The sequence below is a fragment of the Balaenoptera borealis genome (genome assembly GCF_965194805.1).
Source record: "Balaenoptera borealis genome assembly, contig: HAP1_SCAFFOLD_1670, whole genome shotgun sequence".
In the NCBI taxonomy this organism is placed as follows: domain Eukaryota; kingdom Metazoa; phylum Chordata; class Mammalia; order Artiodactyla; family Balaenopteridae; genus Balaenoptera; species Balaenoptera borealis.
Window position 1 is genome coordinate 38,892 of NW_028122568.1, and position 25,234 is coordinate 64,125.

The 25,234-nt window shown below is 44.9% G+C and overlaps 1 protein-coding gene across 1 annotated transcript in view; it reads left to right on the plus strand.

Annotated features, from left to right (window-relative positions):
* The window catches only part of LOC309622157 (uncharacterized protein), a gene marked incomplete at its 5' end in the record, with an annotated part of 84,955 nt that overhangs the window by 32,578 nt on the left and 27,143 nt on the right, over window positions 1–25,234 (plus strand). Inside the window, 2 exons of the mRNA XM_082409295.1 lie at window positions 5,535–5,672; window positions 14,130–14,267. Coding sequence (XP_082265421.1) covers window positions 5,535–5,672; window positions 14,130–14,267 — 276 coding nt within the window. The remainder of the gene's footprint in view (window positions 1–5,534; window positions 5,673–14,129; window positions 14,268–25,234) is intronic.

Below are 25,234 nucleotides of genomic sequence, written 5' to 3' on the forward strand. Positions count from 1 at the left end.
ACAAAGAAAAATCATGACAAGCATATTACGTTAACGAAAAAGAAATCCATAGATATTAATGAAAACTGGGGTATGTGGCAAGTATCGAAGCCTAATGAATTTACTAACAAATGGCATTCTGTACCATCCATGCAATATTATGAAAGTGAATTTTGCCCACTCTATTTTAGTGAATACTATTAACCAGAAGACACGATGGAGGTGATAGAGGTGAATGAATTCCTAGCCAATGCATACAGACAGAGAAGGTATGTCAGTAAAAAATGCATAACAAGCAACAGAATGCAATAAATGTGCATGTATAGGTAGCCACAACACATATAGACAAGTATTTCAATGAAAACCGGTACGAAGCAGACAGCAAAATAATAAGTGTAAAAGAGTTTCATTATTGTGCTCCTTCATATTTTTACCCAGCAAGTAAGAGGTATTAAGCCTAGGAGAAATATATATTTCAATGAATATAGCTTATATAATAAGCAGAAAGGAAGCTTAAAATGTATCAGGAAGGTTTTTGGATTTATCCTAGAACTTAGATTAGAATCATCTTCAGCATCCAAGAAGATGGCATCCCAAAACCTCAAAAAACCATCATGCCTAGAATCCAATTAAAAAAGATTTTCAAATGTAAGAAAATCCACAGGACTCCACAATATGGTTTTCGATAAACGTGGATGTTTGTTTGTTTTGTTTCTTTGGCCGCGCCGCGTGGCCCTGGCCGTGAAAGCACCGAGTCCTAAGCACTGGACCGCCAGGGAATTCCCTAAGTGGGGGGGGGAATTAGAGATGTGGGGCTTGACTTTTTCTTCTTCTTCTTCGGTAGCTAAGCTCTACAAGCGAACGATGGCTGTTGATCAATGTGCTCTCTGTGTTAGGAAGGAAATAACTGTAAAAATGAAAAGCAGCCTTGCCTTAGAACCTACATATCACACCAAGGAAAATAGTCCTTCTGATTCAATTTAGAAGATATCACTTAAAATGTTGAATTGGTGAAATGTCTACCTAGTTTAAAAATTAGAAAGAATAAAACACTGAAAAGCAGCCCCCTAGATAACCACTGTGGTTGCTTGTTTATAGGAGGCATCATTTCTAAAACGTATTTCTAAAATGTTTATATTCAAAACTGTCAAGTGGCCAACTGTATTCAGAGAGGCAATAAAAGAAAGAAAACGGAGTATGACTTTTCTGATAAGCTGCCTTTCCCGGTGATCCCCTGTTCTGGCCTTACTTTCCTTCTTAAGTCTGTTAATGTAAGGGTTTGCTACCATCAACTTGGTTTTGCCCTGCTCTGAGCAGGTTTCCCTCTGTGCTGTTTCTGCTTTAATTGAAAATCTTTGGTTCCCATCAGCATTCCATTGCAAACTCCGTTTTTCTTGAGAGCTCCTCTATGCTTTCCCTCTTCATTCTTACATTTTCTCCCATCTCTTGGTGCCTGTTGGCCTGTGCTAATGAAAACCGTCCTAAACTTCCTTACGCTCGACTCTGTGCCTCCCTGTAGAGCCCAGTACTCTCCATCCTCTCTCCCTATTCTCTCTTTTCAACTAGTCGAAATCCTAGTGGAGGGAGACCATTAGAGATGAAACATCTTGGTATATATTGCTAGTTTTCTATGTCCCCTGGCTTTTCTGTGTTTCTGTTGAAACACTCTTGAGAAGTGTCTGATTTCGTTTTCTACATGGGTACCCTTTAAGGCTCAATACTGGAAAAGAAGGGGATCAGAGTGATCAACCCAATGTGGTATCCTAACGTAACAGTTAAGGAAAGCAACAGGCTTTGTGAGACAGCCAGTGATTTGTCCAAAGTCACACAGATAGTAAACGTCAAAGTCAAAAGTGAAATTAGGTCTCCAGACTTGTAGTTCAATACTTTCCCTCATTATTCCATGCTATTTTGAATCTCCTACTCAATTTAGGGGCAAAAGAAATCGAACGCAAAACTTTCCAAAGTTTCTTTTCTTACCTGACATGGTCAGAGAAGAGGAAGCATCCACTGCAGGTACAAGGGATGAGGAGACAACACTAGAGGATGTCTGAGTGGCTGCAGCTGAACGGCGCACGTGTCCAGTACAGAGGTCACTGGTTACTGGTCCAAACAGCTCCACGGAAACCCCAAGGCTCTACCAAGTGGTAGTAGGTTTGGGAGGAGAGTGATGTCACAAAGCAGGCAGTTGAAAGGTATGAGAGAGCCAATAGGGAGGTCCGATCCCCAACAGGAAGGCGGGCTTGGGTGAAGAGAGTGTAGGAGAGCTAAAACAACACCTGAGTTTCTGAGCTTTGGGGAGGAGGAAATCCTAGAAGACAGATTTACCTCCCCCAGGCTCTTCCATTAGGGAAATCATTGCCACATTTCTTACAGACGTTCATTAATACACTGAACTAAGAGTTACTTATATTCTACAGAGTATTCTATTTTATGTATCATATACTTAGAGCTATATAGATCTTCTTTAATTAATAATCCTTAGGAAGGAAAGAGCCATCTAGTTTGAACTATTACAGTTGTTCTGAAATCAGATGTGTCTAATGAGTGAACTGATAGCAGCTTTTAAGGAGCCAAAGTAGGGATTAAGAAGCTCTCTTTGTAACTTGGTTCAAGAGTAGGGTGAAGTTTCTTGAGTGTACCTTGTGGAGAATGTTGTGGTCCAAGGCTCTTCTCTTTTAGTTTCTTCTCCTTGACTCCTACCTTCCTTGGGCTGGGCTAGGCTGGGGGCCAGGTTGGACTTGCGACTTAACGTTTCTCTTCCGCTTTCTCTTTTTTTTTTTTCTTCCATTATGGGCATTGCTTCGAGGACAAGCCTTGATCTTGCATTGGACGTTACTTCCTGTCACCTTCCAGCAGCAGGAGTCTTCTTTTCAGTGCTTGATGCTTCACGAAATAGACTCTGCCCGTTGGCAGCAAATACCAGAGAGCTAGGAGACAGAGCTGGTTGCAGACCTTTCCTCTTCCAGCCTTTGGTTGCAATTGTTTGGCCCATAATTTGCTAGCTCTAGTTCCTTGGGCCACACAGGTATCCTGCCATCTCCAGCTCTTGTTATATGTGAGAGACATTCTGAACACTGTCCCTTTTTCTTTGCACAGAAGTATATACAGTGTGGCAGTTACTGTAATCTCCTCCGCCTTGCAAACAGCCACTCTAGAATCTTGGACCTCTAGGACTCTCTGTCTTGCATGCTTGGGGGCAAGGCCAAGCAAAATGAAGAGGAGAATAATTAGAGAAAGAGGAGGACGTTGGTGGAGAATTGGGAGCAGGTAAGGTGAAAGGGCACAGGAGAAAAGAGATGCATGTAGACTTTTTGGTTTCTGTGGGAAACAGGTTGACACACTTGGGCCTCATTTGGTATTAACAGAACAGAGAGTTAAAGATCTAAGTAGCTAGATAGTGTGCAGCAACTGCCATGAAGTCTGTACACTGAAGAGAAGAGTCTCACATCTAGTTTTCATTTTGTTTTATGTCATAGTACCTTATTTATAGCATTCACTGGTGTGTTTGTAGAATACAGATGTTTTCAAATGCTCTGGTTTTGTCTACATGGTTATCTCCTTGTCCTGTTTGTAAGGAATCCAACATTGTAAGACATATTGCATGTTTTTCTCTTGACGATTGTTGACCTTGAAGCGTCATGAACTAACTTGAGCTGTTGGATTCTGTGGAGAAACGTTCAAAAGGGTCTGTGAAAAAGGCACTGTGGTGAGTCGCATTATGCACCCGAGCGTAAGGAGCAAGATATCTGCCACCAGCCCAGCTTGGCCTGGATTGCCTCTGTTTTAGTTCCCCTGGTTAGTGCTTTTCTCCCTAACCACTCTTGTGACTGTGATAATGTGAGTAAGGGCGGAGTTGCTAATGATCTATGTGTGAGGTAAGCTGGTTTGAGGGAGGAAATCTATGGACCTAGTCATTTTCCTTGGTGGTAAGCTTTCAGGGGTGCAGAGATGGATCTTCCTGGGGCCTTTTCTGGTCCCAGGAAGATATCGCATAGATGGGACCTCCCAAGACACACATTGAATCTTTAGGCCTGTTTTTCCTATTATGAGGTACGAGTTTCTTCACTGATGGGGATGATGCTTATCTGAGAAGAAATTGTGAAAGGTGGTGTAGTGTAGAGGTGTGGCTTAAGCTTTTAAGTTTTCCTCCAGGTTTTTCCCCTAAGCTTCCTACTTCGGACGGCCTACTTACATGATACTAGTAGGTGATGTCCGGCTAACAACTTCCTAAATATACCTGCAAGCCAGATCAGTGTCTCTTTTCTCTGTATTCCCATGGAAATCAAGAGTCCCGCCGAATTTTCCATCGAAACAGTTGATTTGTGTTGTCTCTAGGAATTCTAAAGGGCGTACCGTTGCTTCCTAACCGGTGTCATTTGGGAGATCCGCCTCTGTACGTTCAAATGATTAATTTTGAGACTTTGCTCATGTGTGCAGTAAACCCTTGAATTCCCTAAGACCTTCCTTTCCTCCATCTCCTACCCCATTAAGCCCGCTTCAGTTCATCTCCTGAATTTCTTTGGAATCTGTCAGCCAGCTCTTCCTCAACTTCCTAATACTGAACTTGCCTGTCTGTTGCGATTAGGTCCTAACTAGTGTCCATATATCTTGTTTCCTTCCAATCCACTCTTCACACAAGAAACCTTCAAAGCAAGTTGGAACGTTGCTCATAAACATCGCTCACAAACATTGTTTTGAGAATAGAAAACACACTGTTGGCCTTTAAGACTCTGCGTGGTCTAGAATCCTCTCTGCTTCTCTAGCCCCATCTTGTGCCACTTTTGCCCTCACTTTCTATGCTTCAGATACACTGAATTAACCTTAGTTCTCACTCATCTGACAGAAGTCAGTTCAGATACTATTTTTCACTGTGATTCCTAGCATTAAGGAATTTGATTATCAGGTTTTGTATGAGGACTATTTCATCAGGGGTACAGAAGTTCTGGCCATCTCTGGTTTTGGATATCCCTTATTTGTTGAGACCTTTGCGTTGTTTGGTTGCCTTTTGTCTGTTTTCCAGATGGGAAAACAGGAACAAGGGAAGTATAGGTTATTACTAGGTGGGGTTGAACAAGTGGAGCAGCAAACTGCAAAGCAGAAAGAAGAGGGACGTACTATAGAGGGATATGACTTCCATTCTCAAGGCGCCTGCATCCTGTGCAGGGAGACAGCCTAACATAAAATGTGCCTAACAACAAATATATTGACTTCTTACTAAAAATCTCCAGTTCATAGAACCGAGGGGTTTGTACCTTCTCCTTTAAAAGTGATAGTCCTGGGACTTCCCCGGTGGTCCCGTGGTGAAGACTCTGCGCTTCCAATGCAGCAGGCGTGGGTTCAATCCCTGGTTGGGGAGCTAAGATCCCACATGCTGCGCAGCCAAAGAAATTTTTGTCGAACGTTATACTCCTGTATTGTTGGCTTTAGTGGTTTAGATTTTGTTGTACTGTTAAGAAGATTTCAGTTTATTTACCGGGAACAAACAACACATAATGTAAAAATAGTTTCCCAGAAACGATTTCCATCATTCTCTTCCTCCCTTTCTCCCGCAGACTGGTGTTTCACCTTGACAAGTTCTCTGTCATTCCATAGGAAAGCTGTCTGGCTTGGAGGTTGCAATCCCAGGGAATTTTTCATCAGCGGGGAAGTCTCCATCACTACAGAGGAATCAAGGGAGAAGTCAGTCCCTGGTAAGTGAGATGCTCCCCCTAAACACCAACACAGCAGTCGTGTACCTTTCAAGGGGTTCAGGGGCAAGATGGGCAAGGCATTTCTACTAACTCTTCTTAAGGATCACGGACAGTGCCCTATGCTACGAGGTAAGCGGTGACTGCTGTAGTTCTTACTGGTGATCCTTTCCTGTCACTGATTCTCGGCCTTCTTTGTATTTCATAGGACTGTTGTCAGTCCAATACAAAATGAGTCTTATTTTTAAAAACCTGAAATGTTTTACAGAGCCTAGCATTCTCATATAGGGTCCTTTCCATTCTCCCCACTTTCCCGAGAGGCCAAGAACACTTCACACCATGAACTAGGAGAGGGGGTAGAGCCCTTTCTGATGAAATACATCAACAAAGACAGAGCCTTAGCCTGCTTGCTCTCTGGACAGGATCTCGGACCACAAGGTCTTCAATCCTGGTATAAATGAAGGAAGTGAGGACAGTTCAACTGGCACTCTGATAACAAGAGTTCGGAAACACCTTCCAAAGAGACTATAGCAGTAGATGAGGGAAGGGAGTGCTACAGTGTGGCAGTACAGGGGGAATGATCGGCTACAGCAGTGAAAAGTGTGGTACCGATTGGTGTGCTCTCGGGGTTCTTGTACATGTAGCATAGATGACCTCTACAGTGGCCCTCCCACCTTCCCACCTGCATTAGGTGTTCTTTTTTTTTGTAATTTATGTTTATGTATTTATTTACTGTTTGAACTTATTTATTCTACGTATTTATGTTTTTGGCTGCACTGGGTCTCTCATTGCTGTGCACGGGCTTTCTCTAGTTGGCGGCTAGCGGGGGCTACTCTCGGTTGCGGTGTGCGGGCATCTCATCGCGGTGGCTTCTCTTGTTGCGGAGCATGGGCTGTAGGCACGTGGGCTTCGGTAGTTGAGGCTCACGGGCTCTAGAATGCAGGCTCCGTCGTTGTGGCACATGCGCTTAGTTGCTGCACGGCATGTGGGATCTTCGCAGACCAGGGCTCGAACCCGTGTCCCCCGCATTGCATTGGCAGGCGGATTCTTAACCACGGCGCCACCAGGGAAGCCCTAGGTGTTCTCATAGAGAGTCTAAAAACAGAGGGCACTGAGCGAAGGTAGTGGTTATTAAAGGCTCAGGATCTAAATTCTACCTGCCTCTACACCCCTTCCCAGCTGTCGATTTGACCCCATTTTTGAGTGCCGACCTCATTCTTCAACTTTCTCTGGCGTTTGTTATACTCACCTTGAAAACTTGTTTCTGTGATGCGTTGAGCAGACACAGGGTGGCAGACTGCAGAGGTGGAAGCTGGTGGTCGGATATTTGTGGGCTGAATCTCCTTCGGTCCCATTCCCATTTCTGGTTGCCCAGAGGCCCGACTTCCTGTGTATGACGCCGAGCCGTAGGATTGCGGGCAGGAGCCAAGTTCTCCATACAGTAAAGACTCCAGTGTGCCTTGGTTATAGTAATATACCTGGCTTCCTTCCTGGCAGGGAAGTGGCAGGCGGCTCTGCCCCTGATTTGGAATCTGAGATGGTGTTCCCTGAGCAAGGCTGGCAGAAAGCGATGGATGTAGAGGGACCATGTTCTTGGCGTCTGAAGTTTTATCATACTGGGCTGCCAGAAACATGGAGGAGGCAGCTGTGTGGCGGTCAGTGAGTGCCAGAGTAAAGTCTCCGAGTGAAGAAGAATTCTTTTCAGTGCTTGCTGTGATGTCCCACTCAAGAACACCTGGATAGGAAGCAGCTGAAGTGGAGATCTGGCTGTGGTCAGTAACTCCAGATAACATAGTCGTGCTAGAATGTTGGTAAAGGTAGGCACTACCCATGAGTGTCTGGAAAGGGGTACCGGTAGCCGATGCCGAACTGACGGCAGGGGCAGAGACTCTGGAGAAGTTGCAGACACTTCGTGTTAGGGAAGTTGCATTGCTCACCACAGGAGGAGAATGCTGCAGAGAATTTAGAGTTCCAAGTAGAGATGGATGTTGGAAATTTTCTGTAAGAACAAGAGGGTCATGAAAAACTCAGGGAGGTTGAGAAATTCTCACTACGTTTGAGGAACGGCATCATCTGAAGGTTCTTGCTATCAGGACACCTCTACTATCACTACTTCCTGAGAAACCCAAAATCAGACAGTTAATGATGGCTGTAAGGACTGAGCAGTTTTCCACTCTTCTCTATTAACTGCCTGTGCTCCCATCTTGGGCACAGACGGGCAGAAGAGCCAAGTGGTGTGGTTCAGAGATTGTTCTCTAGGCTGGAAGCAACCTTCTCCCTGCCCTGTCTTTCCCTTCAGCCTGCACTCGTATTGACTTCTATGCTATTTCCTAGACTGGAAGCATTTTAGAACTAGGAGGCCCTTAGAGAACTTCGATGTTCTCAGTCTCATTTCGTGAGTAAGGAAACTGAGGCTCAGAGAGGTCGGGTTGACTTGTTCAAGTTCTCTCATTATGTTAGTATCATTACCAGGTTTCAGAACCTAAGTATCCTGACTTCCTTGCCAGGACTCCACTCTGAGCATGATACTGCCAGAAAGCAGGAGAAATAGAACTTATAATATAGGCATTTTTTTTGTCCATTAGAAAACAGTACGGCTATTACCATGGTCGTCTTCGGTGTCTCCCTTTGCTTGTGCAGTTCCCACGCTATTACCTAGAGGTGACGTACAGCTCAGTCCAACTGGTGAATTGAAAGAGTCATTTTTGCCCTCTTCAAGCCTGGTTTCTCATCCTACCTCAAAATGATTACCCGAAAGTGGATTTCTTAAGTGCTTTTGGAAAGGGAAAAGTTATCTGATTACTTCAGATTCCTCACCTATAAAGTGGTTATAACACCACCACCAATAATAATAGCAGTAATAATTAATAGATGAATAAGCTGATCTATTGCGTATGATTTATATGGAGGAAGATACAATAAGTTCTAGAAAGACAAAGAAAAATCATGACAAGCATATTACGTTAACGAAAAAGAAATCCATAGATATTAATGAAAACTGAGGTATGTGGCAAGTATCGAAGCCTAATGAATTTACTAACAAATGGCATTCTGTACTATCCATGCAATATTATGAAAGTGAATTTTGCCCACTCTATTTTAGTGAATACTATTAACCAGAAGACACGATGGAGGTGATAGAGGTGAATGAATTCCTAGCCAATGCATACAGACAGAGAAGGTATGTCAGTAAAAAATGCATAACAAGCAACAGAATGCAATAAATGTGCATGTATAGGTAGCCACAACACATATAGACAAGTATTTCAATGAAAACCGGTACGAAGCAGACAGCAAAATAATAAGTGTAAAAGAGTTTCATTATTGTGCTCCTTCATATTTTTACCCAGCAAGTAAGAGGTATTAAGCCTAGGAGAAATATATATTTCAATGAATATAGCTTATATAATAAGCAGAAAGGAAGCTTAAAATGTATCAGGAAGGTTTTTGGATTTATCCTAGAACTTAGATTAGAATCATCTTCAGCATCCAAGAAGATGGCATCCCAAAACCTCAAAAAACCATCATGCCTAGAATCCAATTAAAAAAGATTTTCAAATGTAAGAAAATCCACAGGACTCCACAATATGGTTTTCGATAAACGTGGATGTTTGTTTGTTTTGTTTCTTTGGCCGCGCCGCGTGGCCCTGGCCGTGAAAGCACCGAGTCCTAAGCACTGGACCGCCAGGGAATTCCCTAAGTGGGGGGGGGAATTAGAGATGTGGGGCTTGACTTTTTCTTCTTCTTCTTCGGTAGCTAAGCTCTACAAGCGAACGATGGCTGTTGATCAATGTGCTCTCTGTGTTAGGAAGGAAATAACTGTAAAAATGAAAAGCAGCCTTGCCTTAGAACCTACATATCACACCAAGGAAAATAGTCCTTCTGATTCAATTTAGAAGATATCACTTAAAATGTTGAATTGGTGAAATGTCTACCTAGTTTAAAAATTAGAAAGAATAAAACACTGAAAAGCAGCCCCCTAGATAACCACTGTGGTTGCTTGTTTATAGGAGGCATCATTTCTAAAACGTATTTCTAAAATGTTTATATTCAAAACTGTCAAGTGGCCAACTGTATTCAGAGAGGCAATAAAAGAAAGAAAACGGAGTATGACTTTTCTGATAAGCTGCCTTTCCTGGTGATCCCCTGTTCTGGCCTTACTTTCCTTCTTAGTCTGTTAATGTAAGGGTTTGCTACCATCAACTTGGTTTTGCCCTGCTCTGAGCAGGTTTCCCTCTGTGCTGTTTCTGCTTTAATTGAAAATCTTTGGTTCCCATCAGCATTCCATTGCAAACTCCGTTTTTCTTGAGAGCTCCTCTATGCTTTCCCTCTTCATTCTTACATTTTCTCCCATCTCTTGGTGCCTGTTGGCCTGTGCTAATGAAAACCATCCTAAACTTCCTTACGCTCGACTCTGTGCCTCCCTGTAGAGCCCAGTACTCTCCATCCTCTCTCCCTATTCTCTCTTTTCAACTAGTCGAAATCCTAGTGGAGGGAGACCATTAGAGATGAAACATCTTGGTATATATTGCTACTTTTCTATGTCCCCTGGCTTTTCTATGTTTCTGTTGAAACACTCTTGAGAAGTGTCTGATTTCGTTTTCTACATGGGTACCCTTTAAGGCTCAATACTGGAAAAGAAGGGGATCAGAGTGATCAACCCAACGTGGTATCCTAACGTAACAGTTAAGGAAAGCAACAGGCTTTGTGAGACAGCCAGTGATTTGTCCAAAGTCACACAGATAGTAAACGTCAAAGTCAAAACTGAAATTAGGTCTCCAGACGTGTAGTTCAATACTTTCCCTCATTATTCCATGCTATTTTGAATCTCCTACTCAATTTAGGGGCAAAAGAAATCGAACGCAAAACTTTCCAACGTTTCTTTTCTTACCTGACATGGTCAGAGAAGAGGAAGCATCCACTGCAGGTACCAGGGATGAGGAGACAACACTAGAGGATGTCCGAGTGGCTGCAGCTGAACGGCGCACGTGTCCAGTACAGAGGTCACTGGTTACTGGTCCAAACAGCTCCACGGAAACCCCAAGACTCTACCAAGTGGTAGTAGGTTTGGTAGGAGAGTGATGTCACAAAGCAGGCAGTTGAAAGGTATGAGAGAGCCAATAGGGAGGTCCGATCCCCAACAGGAAGGCGGGCTTGGGTGAAGAGAGTGTAGGAGAGCTAAAACAACACCTGAGTTTCTGAGCTCTGGGGAGGAAATCCTAGAAGACAGATTTACCTCCCCCAGGCTCTTCCATTAGGGAAATCATTGCCACATTTCTTACAGACGTTCATTAATACACTGAACTAAGAGTTACTTATATTCTACAGAGTATTCTATTTTATGTATCATATACTTAGAGCTATATAGATCTTCTTTAATTAATAATCCTTAGGAAGGAAAGAGCCATCTAGTTTGAACTATTACAGTTGTTCTGAAATCATATGTGTCTAATGAGTGAACTGATAGCAGCTTTTAAGGAGCCAAAGTAGGGATTAAGAAGCTCTTTTTGTAACTTGGTTCAAGAGTAGGGTGAAGTTTGTTGAGTGTACCTTGTGGAGAATGTTGTGGTCCAAGGCTCTTCTCTTTTAGTTTCTTCTCCTTGACTCCTACCTTCCTTGGGCTGGGCTAGGCTGGGGGCCAGGTTGGACTTGCGACTTAACATTTCTCTTCCGCTTTCTCTTTTTTTTTTTTCTTCCATTATGGGCATTGCTTCGAGGACAAGCCTTGATCTTGCATTGGACGTTACTTCCTGTCACCTTCCAGCAGCAGGAGTCTTCTTTTCAGTGCTTGATGCTTCACGAAATAGACTCTGCCCGTTGGCAGCAAATACCAGAGAGCTAGGAGACAGAGCTGGTTGCAGACCTTTCCTCTTCCAGCCTTTGGTTGCAATTGTTTGGCCCATAATTTGCTAGCTCTAGTTCCTTGGGCCACACAGGTATCCTGCCATCTCCAGCTCTTGTTATATGTGAGAGACATTCTGAACACTGTCCCTTTTTCTTTGCACAGAAGTATATACAGTGTGGCAGTTACTGTAATCTCCTCCGCCTTGCAAACAGCCACTCTAGAATCTTGGACCTCTAGGACTCTCTGTCTTGCATGCTTGGGGGCAAGGCCAAGCAAAATGAAGAGGAGAATAATTAGAGAAAGAGGAGGACGTTGGGGGAGAATTGGGAGCAGGTAAGGTGAAAGGGCACAGGAGAAAAGAGATGCATGTAGACTTTTTGGTTTCTGTGGGAAACAGGTTGACACACTTGGGCCTCATTTGGTATTAACAGAACAGAGAGTTAAAGATCTAAGTAGCTAGATAGTGTGCAGCAACTGCCATGAAGTCTGTACACTGAAGAGAACAGTCTCACATCTAGTTTTCATTTTGTTTTATGTCATAGTACCTTATTTATAGCATTCACTGGTGTGTTTGTAGAATACAGATGTTTTCAAATGCTCTGGTTTTGTCTACATGGTTATCTCCTTGTCCTGTTTGTAAGGAATCCAACATTGTAAGACATATTGCATGTTTTTCTCTTGACGATTGTTGACCTTGAAGCGTCATGAACTAACTTGAGCTGTTGGATTCTGTGGAGAAACGTTCAAAAGGGTCTGTGAAAAAGGCACTGTGGTGAGTCGCATTATGCACCCGAGCGTAAGGAGCAGATATCTGCCACCAGCCCAGCTTGGCCTGGATTGCCTCTGTTTTAGTTCCCCTGGTTAGTGCTTTTCTCCCTAACCACTCTTGTGACTGTGATAATGTGAGTAAGGGCGGAGTTGCTAATGATCTATGTGTGAGGTAAGCTGGTTTGAGGGAGGAAATCTATGGACCTAGTCATTTTCCTTGGTGGTAAGCTTTCAGGGGTGCAGAGATGGATCTTCCTGGGGCCTTTTCTGGTCCCAGGAAGATATCGCATAGATGGGACCTCCCAAGACACACATTGAATCTTTAGGCCTGTTTTTCCTATTATGAGGTACGAGTTTCTTCACTGATGGGGATGATGCTTATCTGAGAAGAAATTGTGAAAGGTGGTGTAGTGTAGAGGTGTGGCTTAAGCTTTTAAGTTTTCCTCCAGGTTTTTCCCCTAAGCTTCCTACTTCGGACGGCCTACTTACATGATACTAGTAGGTGATGTCCGGCTAACAACTTCCTAAATACCTGCAAGCCAGATCAGTGTCTCTTTTCTCTGTATTCCCATGGAAATCAAGAGTCCCGCCGAATTTTCCATCGAAACAGTTGATTTGTGTTGTCTCTAGGAATTCTAAAGGGCGTACCGTTGCTTCCTAACCGGTGTCATTTGGGAGATCCGCCTCTGTACGTTCAAATGATTAATTTTGAGACTTTGCTCATGTGTGCAGTAAACCCTTGAATTCCCTAAGACCTTCCTTTCCTCCATCTCCTACCCCATTAAGCCCGCTTCAGTTCATCTCCTGAATTTCTTTGGAATCTGTCAGCCAGCTCTTCCTCAACTTCCTAATACTGAACTTGCCTGTCTGTTGCGATTAGGTCCTAACTAGTGTCCATATATCTTGTTTCCTTCCAATCCACTCTTCACACAAGAAACCTTCAAAGCAAGTTGGAACGTTGCTCATAAACATCGCTCACAAACATTGTTTTGAGAATAGAAAACACACTGTTGGCCTTTAAGACTCTGCGTGGTCTAGAATCCTCTCTGCTTCTCTAGCCCCATCTTGTGCCACTTTTGCCCTCACTTTCTATGCTTCAGATACACTGAATTAACCTTAGTTCTCACTCATCTGACAGAAGTCAGTTCAGATACTATTTTTCACTGTGATTCCTAGCATTAAGGAATTTGATTATCAGGTTTTGTATGAGGACTATTTCATCAGGGGTACAGAAGTTCTGGCCATCTCTGGTTTTGGATATCCCTTATTTGTTGAGACCTTTGCGTTGTTTGGTTGCCTTTTGTCTGTTTTCCAGATGGGAAAACAGGAACAAGGGAAGTATAGGTTATTACTAGGTGGGGTTGAACAAGTGGAGCAGCAAACTGCAAAGCAGAAAGAAGAGGGACGTACTATAGAGGGATATGACTTCCATTCTCAAGGCGCCTGCATCCTGTGCAGGGAGACAGCCTAACATAAAATGTGCCTAACAACAAATATATTGACTTCTTACTAAAAATCTCCAGTTCATAGAACCGAGGGGTTTGTACCTTCTCCTTTAAAAGTGATAGTCCTGGGACTTCCCCGGTGGTCCCGTGGTGAAGACTCTGCGCTTCCAATGCAGCAGGCGTGGGTTCAATCCCTGGTTGGGGAGCTAAGATCCCACATGCTGCGCAGCCAAAGAAATTTTTTTCGAACGTTATACTCCTGTATTGTTGGCTTTAGTGGTTTAGATTTTGTTGTACTGTTAAGAAGATTTCAGTTTATTTACCGGGAACAAACAACACATAATGTAAAAATAGTTTCCCAGAAACGATTTCCATCATTCTCTTCTTCCCTTTCTCCCGCAGACTGGTGTTTCACCTTGACAAGTTCTCTGTCATTCCATAGGAAAGCTGTCTGGCTTGGAGGTTGCAATCCCAGGGAATTTTTCATCAGCGGGGAAGTCTCCATCACTACAGAGGAATCAAGGGAGAAGTCAGTCCCTGGTAAGTGAGATGCTCCCCCTAAACACCAACACAGCAGTCGTGTACCTTTCAAGGGGTTCAGGGGCAAGATGGGCAAGGCATTTCTACTAACTCTTCTTAAGGATCACGGACAGTGCCCTATGCTACGAGGTAAGCGGTGACTGCTGTAGTTCTTACTGGTGATCCTTTCCTGTCACTGATTCTCGGCCTTCTTTGTATTTCATAGGACTGTTGTCAGTCCAATACAAAATGAGTCTTATTTTTAAAAACCTGAAATGTTTTACAGAGCCTAGCATTCTCATATAGGGTCCTTTCCATTCTCCCCACTTTCCCGAGAGGCCAAGAACACTTCACACCATGAACTAGGAGAGGGGGTAGAGCCCTTTCTGATGAAATACATCAACAAAGACAGAGCCTTAGCCTGCTTGCTCTCTGGACAGGATCTCGGACCACAAGGTCTTCAATCCTGGTATAAATGAAGGAAGTGAGGACAGTTCAACTGGCACTCTGATAACAAGAGTTCGGAAACACCTTCCAAAGAGACTATAGCAGTAGATGAGGGAAGGGAGTGCTACAGTGTGGCAGTACAGGGGGAATGATCGGCTACAGCAGTGAAAAGTGTGGTACCGATTGGTGTGCTCTCGGGGTTCTTGTACATGTAGCATAGATGACCTCTACAGTGGCCCTCCCACCTTCCCACCTGCATTAGGTGTTCTTTTTTTTTGTAATTTATGTTTATGTATTTATTTACTGTTTGAACTTATTTATTCTACGTATTTATTTTTTTGGCTGCACTGGGTCTCTCATTGCTGTGCACGGGCTTTCTCTAGTTGGCGGCTAGCGGGGGCTACTCTCGGTTGCGGTGTGCGGGCATCTCATCGCGGTGGCTTCTCTTGTTGCGGAGCATGGGCTGTAGGCACGTGGGCTTCGGTAGTTGAGGCTCACGGGCTCTAGAATGCAGGCTCCGTCGTTGTGGCACATGCGCTTAGTTGCTGCACGGCATGTGGGATCTTCGCAGACCAGGGCTCGAACCCGTGTCCCCTGCATTGGCAGGCGCCACCAGGGAAGCCCTAGGTGTTCTCATATAGAGTCTAAAAACAGAGAGCACTGAGAGAAGGTAGTGGTTATTAAAGGCTCAGGATCTAAATTCTACCTGTCTCTACACCCCTTCCCAGCTGTCGATTTGACCCCATTTTTGAATGCTGACCTCATTGTTCAACTTTTCTCTGCCGTCTGTATACTCACCTTGAAAACTTGTTTCTGTGATGCGTTGAGCAGACACAGGGTGGCAGACTGCAGAGGTGGAAGCTGGTGGTCGGATATTTGTGGGCTGAATCTCCTTCAGTCCCATTCCCATTTCTGGTTGCCCAGAGGCCCTACTTCCTGTGTGTGACGCCGAGCCGTAGGATTGCGGGCAGGAGCCAAGTTCTCCATACAGTAAAGACCCCAGTGTGCCTTGGTTATAGTAATATACCTGGCTTCCTTCCTGGCAGGGAAGTGACAGGCGGCTATGCCCCTGCTTTGTTCGTGGGCCTCCTGATCCAGCAGTTCCCTTGGCTCTGCCCCTGTCGTCAGCTGCCCCTAGGATAACTCTGAGCCCTAGCCACTTCTCTGGTAGATTTCCCTATTCCCCCACTACAGTCACACCTGAATAAGGCAACTCAGACCTTTCAGAGATGTGTCCTGAACCTCTTGTTTTCTGAAATACCTATCTGGTGGTTGTGAGACTTAAGGCCAGCGTCCCCGAGAGACTTTTTCTATTTCTCCTAGTAAACCTAGACTCATCTTCTGTCACCTTCAACTCTACTCCAATTGTGTTCTTTCAACCCAGACCTCTGACCCTGCTTTTTACTTCTGCCATTTCATCCTCGCTCCTGCTTCCTTTCCTAAATCCATACGTCTCTTTTGGCCTTCCTAGCCCTGGGCCAAGTTCCTTCCTCTTTGCTCAGTTTTTACCCCTTTCCTTCATTCTCCCATCCAACTTTCAGTCCTTCCTTTCTCACGCCCCAGTTAGCAGCATCTGAAAATTCGAAAGGTTTGTTACTCGTCTATTAATTGTATTCCATTTACTTATTCAGTTCTATACCTGTCTTACCTGTGTATGGAAGAACAGCTGGTAGCCAAGGTGGCACCAAGAATCCTAGCAGCTCTCACTTGACGTATCCGTAGTAGTCGGCAATTTCCATTTCGTTTTCCCTCTCGGTGAAAAATTGCAGCTTGCCCGAAGAGGTGTATCTGGCAGCATTCTCCCGTTGTTGTTGAGCCCGCCTCTTCATGGCCTCTCGCTCTGGCCTCTGCTCTTGTTCGATGGGCTTTGACATGACTGGCTCAGGCACGTTGGGTTCCCTCCATGGAACTCGTTGCTTGCTGAAGTCTTGGAGTAGAAATTGGGTTTGGAGCTTGGGTGGGGACTGGCACTTATTCACAGCAGGGGGAACAGGCTCCCGCTGGAGAGGAGCGCCAGATGAAGTTTTGGAGGGTGCAGGCCTAGGAGCAGCAGACTGAGGGACACGAGGCTGGGTATGGTTGGTCCAAGCCGGTTGGGTTGGGTTGGTCACAGTTGGCTGAGCTGGTTTGGCGGGGCCTGGCAAAGAGGCAGGAGCTGGCTGGGATGAATTGGCTGCAGCAGGTTGAGCTGAGTCAGTAGAACCAGGCTGGGCACGGTAAGCCCCAGCAGGCCGATGTGAGGCCAGAGACTGTGGCCTCCGAGGAGCGGGTCGAGCTTGAGGCTTGTCCCAGGCAGAAAAAGGCAGAGGTATCAACTTGACCTTCCCAGGAGGAGGCCGCTCATACTGGGCTGGAGACGGACACTCTGTTTCAGCACTGCTGTCTGGTTTCTGGGCTTGGACTTGCGTTTTCTCAGGACCCTTCCCCTCACGTGGGGTATGCCGCCATGGCTGGATAGCTGGGGGTGGCTGGGGGTCTTTGGGGTTGCTTGACTTTCCCAAGAGCCGACAGGAAGAGAGCCCAGTTTTCGTCTCATTCTTCTTCCCCAGCGCATGAAGAACCTTCACAGACTCCAGCATGCGCACGCCAAGGGAGGTTCGAGGCTTTTGAAAGCTCTGTTGGAGAAGCTCAGTTTGGTGTTCCTTTCGCTTCGTGTGGGGGATTGCTGGCTTCTCTTCTGCCTTGACTTTGTTCCCTGACTGCTTGTTCTCCTCAGCCTTGTTTCTCCCTCTGGTCCTTTTGGTCTTTTCCTGCCCGTGGCTCTTAGTTTTGCTGATCTTTCTGGATGCAGCTTTCTGAGGTTTGCCTTGAGAGTGCTTGGCCGTGTTCACAGGAGCCCTGTCACTGACTGCAGCGTGGCATGTAACCACTTCTCCCCCTAACGGGCACTCTGGATTCTTTGGCTGGATTTTGGCCTTGGGAGCGCCACTGATAGGCTCAGAGGCTTTCTGTTTGTTCTTCCTGGGTTGATCAGAGGGAACCTTTATGACACTTGGCTTTTCCTGCACCTGATTCACCTTAATGGCTCTGGTGTCTTTAGCTTTGATCACGTTGGGACCTTGGGATTGATCAAGATCTTTCAAAGGATTAAAGAGCTGGGGAAGGTGAATATCCTCCGCCAGTGTAGTAATGTCTGCAAGACCACTGCTAGGTTCAATCCCATTTTCAAGTGTCCCTAGGTCCTGACGACTCCGGCTGTTCTCTCCCAGATCAGCATTTTCAGAACCAGGCTGCTCCTCTTGGCTGAGGGGATCGGTGCAGGCCAGCGGCTGGTGAATATCAGGGATTCCTAAAGGGAGTAGTGGAGGATCTTGGTTCTCTGTTGGGATCTGGTAGGCATCCAGAGGCTTTGAAAGCTTGGTTTTGATATCATCCACGTGCTTACTCTCTATTTGTCCCTGGCTTGGAGCTGGAGGCAGGGCCAGGAGACGCCTGGCACTCTGGACTGGAGCTGTCACTGAAATGTCCCCAAGTTCAGATGGTGGGTTACTCTCAAGTATGTGGCTGTTTCTGCTACTGCAGGACTTGGGGAGTTCTTGACTTTGTGTCACACAAAACGTCTGGCTTGGAGGTTGCAATCCCAGGGAATTTTTCATCACCAGGGGGGAGGTCTCCATCCCTACAAAGGGATCAAGGGAGAAGTCAGTCCCTGGTAAGTGAGATGCTCCCCCTAAACACCAACACAGCAGTCGTGTACCTTTCAAGGGGTTCAGGGGCAAGATGGGCAAGGCATTTCTACTAACTCTTCTTAAGGATCATGGACAGTGCCCTATGCTACGAGGTAAGCGGTGACTGTTGTAATTCTTACTGGTGAGCCTTTCCTGTTGCTGATTCTCGGCTCGCTTTGTATTTCATAGGACTGTTATAAGTCCAATACAAAATGAGTCTTATTTTTAAAAACCTGAAATGTTTTACAAAGCCTAGCATTCTCATATAGGGTCCTTTCCATTCTCCCCACTTTCCCGAGAGGCCAAGAACACGTCACACCATGAACTAGGAGAGGGGGTAGAGCCCTTGCTGATGAAATACATCAACAAAGACAGAGTCTTAGCCTGCTTGCTCTCTGGACAGGATCTCGGACCACAAGGTCTTCAATCCTGGTATAAATGAAGGAAGTGAGGACAGTTCAACTGGCACTCACATAACAAGAGTTCTGAAACACCTTCCGAAGAGACTATAGCAGTAGATGAGGGAAGGGAGTGCTACAGTGTGGCAGTACAGGGGGAACGATCGGCTACAGCAGTGAAAAGTGTGGTACCGATTGGTGTGCTCTCGGCGTTCTTGTACATGTAGCATAGATGACCTCTACAGTGGCCCTCCCACCTTCCCACCTGCATTAGGTGTTCTTTTTTTTGTAATTTATGTTTATGTATTTATTTACTGTTTGAGCTTATTTATTCTACGTATTTATTTTTTTGGCTGCACTGGGTCTCTCATTGCTGTGCACGGGCTTTCTCTAGTTGGCGGCTAGCGGGGGCTACTCTCGGTTGCGGTGTGCGGGCTTCTCATCGCGGTGGCTTCTCTTGTTGCGGAGCATGGGCTGTAGGCACGTGGGCTTCGGTAGTTGAGGCTCACGGGCTCTAGAATGCAGGCTCCGTCGTTGTGGCACATGCGCTTAGTTGCTGCACGGCATGTGGGATCTTCGCAGACCAGGGCTCGAACCCGTGTCCCCCGCATTGCATTGGCAGGCGGATTCTTAACCACGGCGCCACCAGGGAAGCCCTAGGTGTTCTCATAGAGAGTCTAAAAACAGAGGGCACTGAGCGAAGGTAGTGGTTATTAAAGGCTCAGGATCTAAATTCTACCTGCCTGTACACCCCTTCCCAGCTGTCGATTTGACCCCATTTTTGAGTGCCGACCTCATTCTTCAACTTTCTCTGGCGTTTGTTATACTCACCTTGAAAACTTGTTTCTGTGATGCGTTGAGCAGACACAGGGTGGCAGACTGCAGAGGTGGAAGCTGGTGGTCGGATATTTGTGGGCTGAATCTCCTTCAGTCCCATTCCCATTTCTGGTTGCCCAGAGGCCCGACTTCCTGTGTATGACGCCGAGCCGTAGGATTGCGGGCAGGAGCCAAGTTCTCCATACAGTAAAGACCCCAGTGTGCCTTGGTTATAGTAATATACCTGGCTTCCTTCCTGGCAGGGAAGTGGCAGGCGGCTCTGCCCCTGATTTGGAATCTGAGATGGTGTTCCCTGAGCAAGGCTGGCAGAAAGCGATGGATGTAGAGGGACCATGTTCTTGGCGTCTGAAGTTTTATCATACTGGGCTGCCAGAAACATGGAGGAGGCAGCTGTGTGGCGGTCAGTGAGTGCCAGAGTAAAGTCTCCGAGTGAAGAAGAATTCTTTTCAGTGCTTGCTGTGATGTCCCACTCAAGAACACCTGGATAGGAAGCAGCTGAAGTGGAGATCTGGCTGTGGTCAGTAACTCCAGATAACATAGTCGTGCTAGAATGTTGGTAAAGGTAGGCACTACCCATGAGTGTCTGGAAAGGGGTACCGGTAGCCGATGCCGAACTGACGGCAGGGGCAGAGACTCTGGAGAAGTTGCAGACACTTCGTGTTAGGGAAGTTGCATTGCTCACCACAGGAGGAGAATGCTGCAGAGAATTTAGAGTTCCAAGTAGAGATGGATGTTGGAAATTTTCTGTAAGAACAAGAGGGTCATGAAAAACTCAGGGAGGTTGAGAAATTCTCACTACGTTTGAGGAACGGCATCATCTGAAGGTTCTTGCTATCAGGACACCTCTACTATCACTACTTCCTGAGAAACCCAAAATCAGACAGTTAATGATGGCTGTAAGGACTGAGCAGTTTTCCACTCTTCTCTATTCACTGCCTGTGCTCCCATCTTGGGCACAGACGGGCAGAAGAGCCAAGTGGTGTGGTTCAGAGATTGTTCTCTAGGCTGGAAGCAACCTTCTCCCTGCCCTGTCTTTCCCTTCAGCCTGCACTCGTATTGACTTCTATGCTATTTCCTAGACTGGAAGCATTTTAGAACTAGGAGGCCCTTAGAGAACTTCGATGTTCTCAGTCTCATTTCGTGAGTAAGGAAACTGAGGCTCAGAGAGGTCGGGTTGACTTGTTCAAGTTCTCTCATTATGTTAGTATCATTACCAGGTTTCAGAACCTAAGTATCCTGACTTCCTTGCCAGGACTCCACTCTGAGCATGATACTGCCAGAAAGCAGGAGAAATAGAACTTATAATATAGGCATTTTTTTTGTCCATTAGAAAACAGTACGGCTGTTACCATGGTCGTCTTCAGTGTCTCCCTTTGCTTGTGCAGTTCCCACGCTATTACCTAGAGGTGACGTGCAGCTCAGTCCAACTGGTGAATTGAAAGAGTCATTTTTGCCCTCTTCAAGCCTGGTTTCTCATCCTACCTCAAAATGATTACCCGAAAGTGGATTTCTTAAGTGCTTTTGGAAAGGGAAGAGTTATCTGATTACTTCAGATTCCTCACCTGTAAAGTGGTTATAACACCGCCACCAATAATAATAGCAGTAATAATTAATAGATGAATAAGCTGATCTATTGCGTATGATTTATATGGAGGAAGATACAATAAGTTCTAGAAAGACAAAGAAAAATCATGACAAGCATATTACGTTAACGAAAAAGAAATCCATAGATATTAATGAAAACTGGGGTATGTGGCAAGTATCGAAGCCTAATGAATTTACTAACAAATGGCATTCTGTACTATCCATGCAATATTATGAAAGTGAATTTTGCCCACTCTATTTTAGTGAATACTATTAACCAGAAGACACGATGGAGGTGATAGAGGTGAATGAATTCCTAGCCAATGCATACAGACAGAGAAGGTATGTCAGTAAAAAATGCATAACAAGCAACAGAATGCAATAAATGTGCATGTATAGGTAGCCACAACACATATAGACAAGTATTTCAATGAAAACCGGTACGAAGCAGACAGCAAAATAATAAGTGTAAAAGAGTTTCATTATTGTGCTCCTTCATATTTTTACCCAGCAAGTAAGAGGTATTAAGCCTAGGAGAAATATATATTTCAATGAATATAGCTTATATAATAAGCAGAAAGGAAGCTTAAAATGTATCAGGAAGGTTTTTGGATTTATCCTAGAACTTAGATTAGAATCATCTTCAGCATCCAAGAAGATGGCATCCCAAAACCTCAAAAAACCATCATGCCTAGAATCCAATTAAAAAAGATTTTCAAATGTAAGAAAATCCACAGGACTCCACAATATGGTTTTCGATAAACGTGGATGTTTGTTTGTTTTGTTTCTTTGGCCGCGCCGCGTGGCCCTGGCCGTGAAAGCACCGAGTCCTAAGCACTGGACCGCCAGGGAATTCCCTAAGTGGGGGGAATTAGAGATGTGGGGCTTGACTTTTTCTTCTTCTTCTTCTTCTTCTTCGGTAGCTAAGCTCTACAAGCGAACGATGGCTGTTGATCAATGTGCTCTCTGTGTTAGGAAGGAAATAACTGTAAAAATGAAAAGCAGCCTTGCCTTAGAACCTACATATCACACCAAGGAAAATAGTCCTTCTGATTCAATTTAGAAGATATCACTTAAAATGTTGAATTGGTGAAATGTCTACCTAGTTTAAAAATTAGAAAGAATAAAACACTGAAAAGCAGCCCCCTAGATAACCACTGTGGTTGCTTGTTTATAGGAGGCATCATTTCTAAAACGTATTTCTAAAATGTTTATATTCAAAACTGTCAAGTGGCCAACTGTATTCAGAGAGGCAATAAAAGAAAGAAAACGGAGTATGACTTTTCTGATAAGCTGCCTTTCCTGGTGATCCCCTGTTCTGGCCTTACTTTCCTTCTTAGTCTGTTAATGTAAGGGTTTGCTACCATCAACTTGGTTTTGCCCTGCTCTGAGCAGGTTTCCCTCTGTGCTGTTTCTGCTTTAATTGAAAATCTTTGGTTCCCATCAGCATTCCATTGCAAACTCCGTTTTTCTTGAGAGCTCCTCTATGCTTTCCCTCTTCATTCTTACATTTTCTCCCATCTCTTGGTGCCTGTTGGCCTGTGCTACTGAAAACCATCCTAAACTTCCTTACGCTCGACTCTGTGCCTCCCTGTAGAGCCCAGTACTCTCCATCCTCTCTCCCTATTCTCTCTTTTCAACTAGTCGAAATCCTAGTGGAGGGAGACCATTAGAGATGAAACATCTTGGTATATATTGCTAGTTTTCTATGTCCCCTGACTTTTCTATGTTTCTGTTGAAACACTCTTGAGAAGTGTCTGATTTCGTTTTCTACATGGGTACCCTTTAAGGCTCAATACTGGAAAAGAAGGGGATCAGAGTGATCAACCCAACGTGGTATCCTAACGTAACAGTTAAGGAAAGCAACAGGCTTTGTGAGACAGCCAGTGATTTGTCCAAAGTCACACAGATAGTAAACGTCAAAGTCAAAACTGAAATTAGGTCTCCAGACGTGTAGTTCAATACTTTCCCTCATTATTCCATGCTATTTTGAATCTCCTACTCAATTTAGGGGCAAAAGAAATCGAACGCAAAACTTTCCAAAGTTTCTTTTCTTACCTGACATGGTCAGAGAAGAGGAAGCATCCACTGCAGGTACCAGGGATGAGGAGACAACACTAGAGGATGTCCGAGTGGCTGCAGCTGAACGGCGCACGTGTCCAGTACAGAGGTCACTGGTTACTGGTCCAAACAGCTCCACGGAAACCCCAAGACTCTACCAAGTGGTAGTAGGTTTGGTAGGAGAGTGATGTCACAAAGCAGGCAGTTGAAAGGTATGAGAGAGCCAATAGGGAGGTCCGATCCCCAACAGGAAGGCGGGCTTGGGTGAAGAGAGTGTAGGAGAGCTAAAACAACACCTGAGTTTCTGAGCTCTGGGGAGGAAATCCTAGAAGACAGATTTACCTCCCCCAGGCTCTTCCATTAGGGAAATCATTGCCACATTTCTTACAGACGTTCATTAATACACTGAACTAAGAGTTACTTATATTCTACAGAGTATTCTATTTTATGTATCATATACTTAGAGCTATATAGATCTTCTTTAATTAATAATCCTTAGGAAGGAAAGAGCCATCTAGTTTGAACTATTACAGTTGTTCTGAAATCATATGTGTCTAATGAGTGAACTGATAGCAGCTTTTAAGGAGCCAAAGTAGGGATTAAGAAGCTCTTTTTGTAACTTGGTTCAAGAGTAGGGTGAAGTTTGTTGAGTGTACCTTGTGGAGAATGTTGTGGTCCAAGGCTCTTCTCTTTTAGTTTCTTCTCCTTGACTCCTACCTTCCTTGGGCTGGGCTAGGCTGGGGGCCAGGTTGGACTTGCGACTTAACATTTCTCTTCCGCTTTCTCTTTTTTTTTTTTCTTCCATTATGGGCATTGCTTCGAGGACAAGCCTTGATCTTGCATTGGACGTTACTTCCTGTCACCTTCCAGCAGCAGGAGTCTTCTTTTCAGTGCTTGATGCTTCACGAAATAGACTCTGCCCGTTGGCAGCAAATACCAGAGAGCTAGGAGACAGAGCTGGTTGCAGACCTTTCCTCTTCCAGCCTTTGGTTGCAATTGTTTGGCCCATAATTTGCTAGCTCTAGTTCCTTGGGCCACACAGGTATCCTGCCATCTCCAGCTCTTGTTATATGTGAGAGACATTCTGAACACTGTCCCTTTTTCTTTGCACAGAAGTATATACAGTGTGGCAGTTACTGTAATCTCCTCCGCCTTGCAAACAGCCACTCTAGAATCTTGGACCTCTAGGACTCTCTGTCTTGCATGCTTGGGGGCAAGGCCAAGCAAAATGAAGAGGAGAATAATTAGAGAAAGAGGAGGACGTTGGGGGAGAATTGGGAGCAGGTAAGGTGAAAGGGCACAGGAGAAAAGAGATGCATGTAGACTTTTTGGTTTCTGTGGGAAACAGGTTGACACACTTGGGCCTCATTTGGTATTAACAGAACAGAGAGTTAAAGATCTAAGTAGCTAGATAGTGTGCAGCAACTGCCATGAAGTCTGTACACTGAAGAGAACAGTCTCACATCTAGTTTTCATTTTGTTTTATGTCATAGTACCTTATTTATAGCATTCACTGGTGTGTTTGTAGAATACAGATGTTTTCAAATGCTCTGGTTTTGTCTACATGGTTATCTCCTTGTCCTGTTTGTAAGGAATCCAACATTGTAAGACATATTGCATGTTTTTCTCTTGACGATTGTTGACCTTGAAGCGTCATGAACTAACTTGAGCTGTTGGATTCTGTGGAGAAACGTTCAAAAGGGTCTGTGAAAAAGGCACTGTGGTGAGTCGCATTATGCACCCGAGCGTAAGGAGCAGATATCTGCCACCAGCCCAGCTTGGCCTGGATTGCCTCTGTTTTAGTTCCCCTGGTTAGTGCTTTTCTCCCTAACCACTCTTGTGACTGTGATAATGTGAGTAAGGGCGGAGTTGCTAATGATCTATGTGTGAGGTAAGCTGGTTTGAGGGAGGAAATCTATGGACCTAGTCATTTTCCTTGGTGGTAAGCTTTCAGGGGTGCAGAGATGGATCTTCCTGGGGCCTTTTCTGGTCC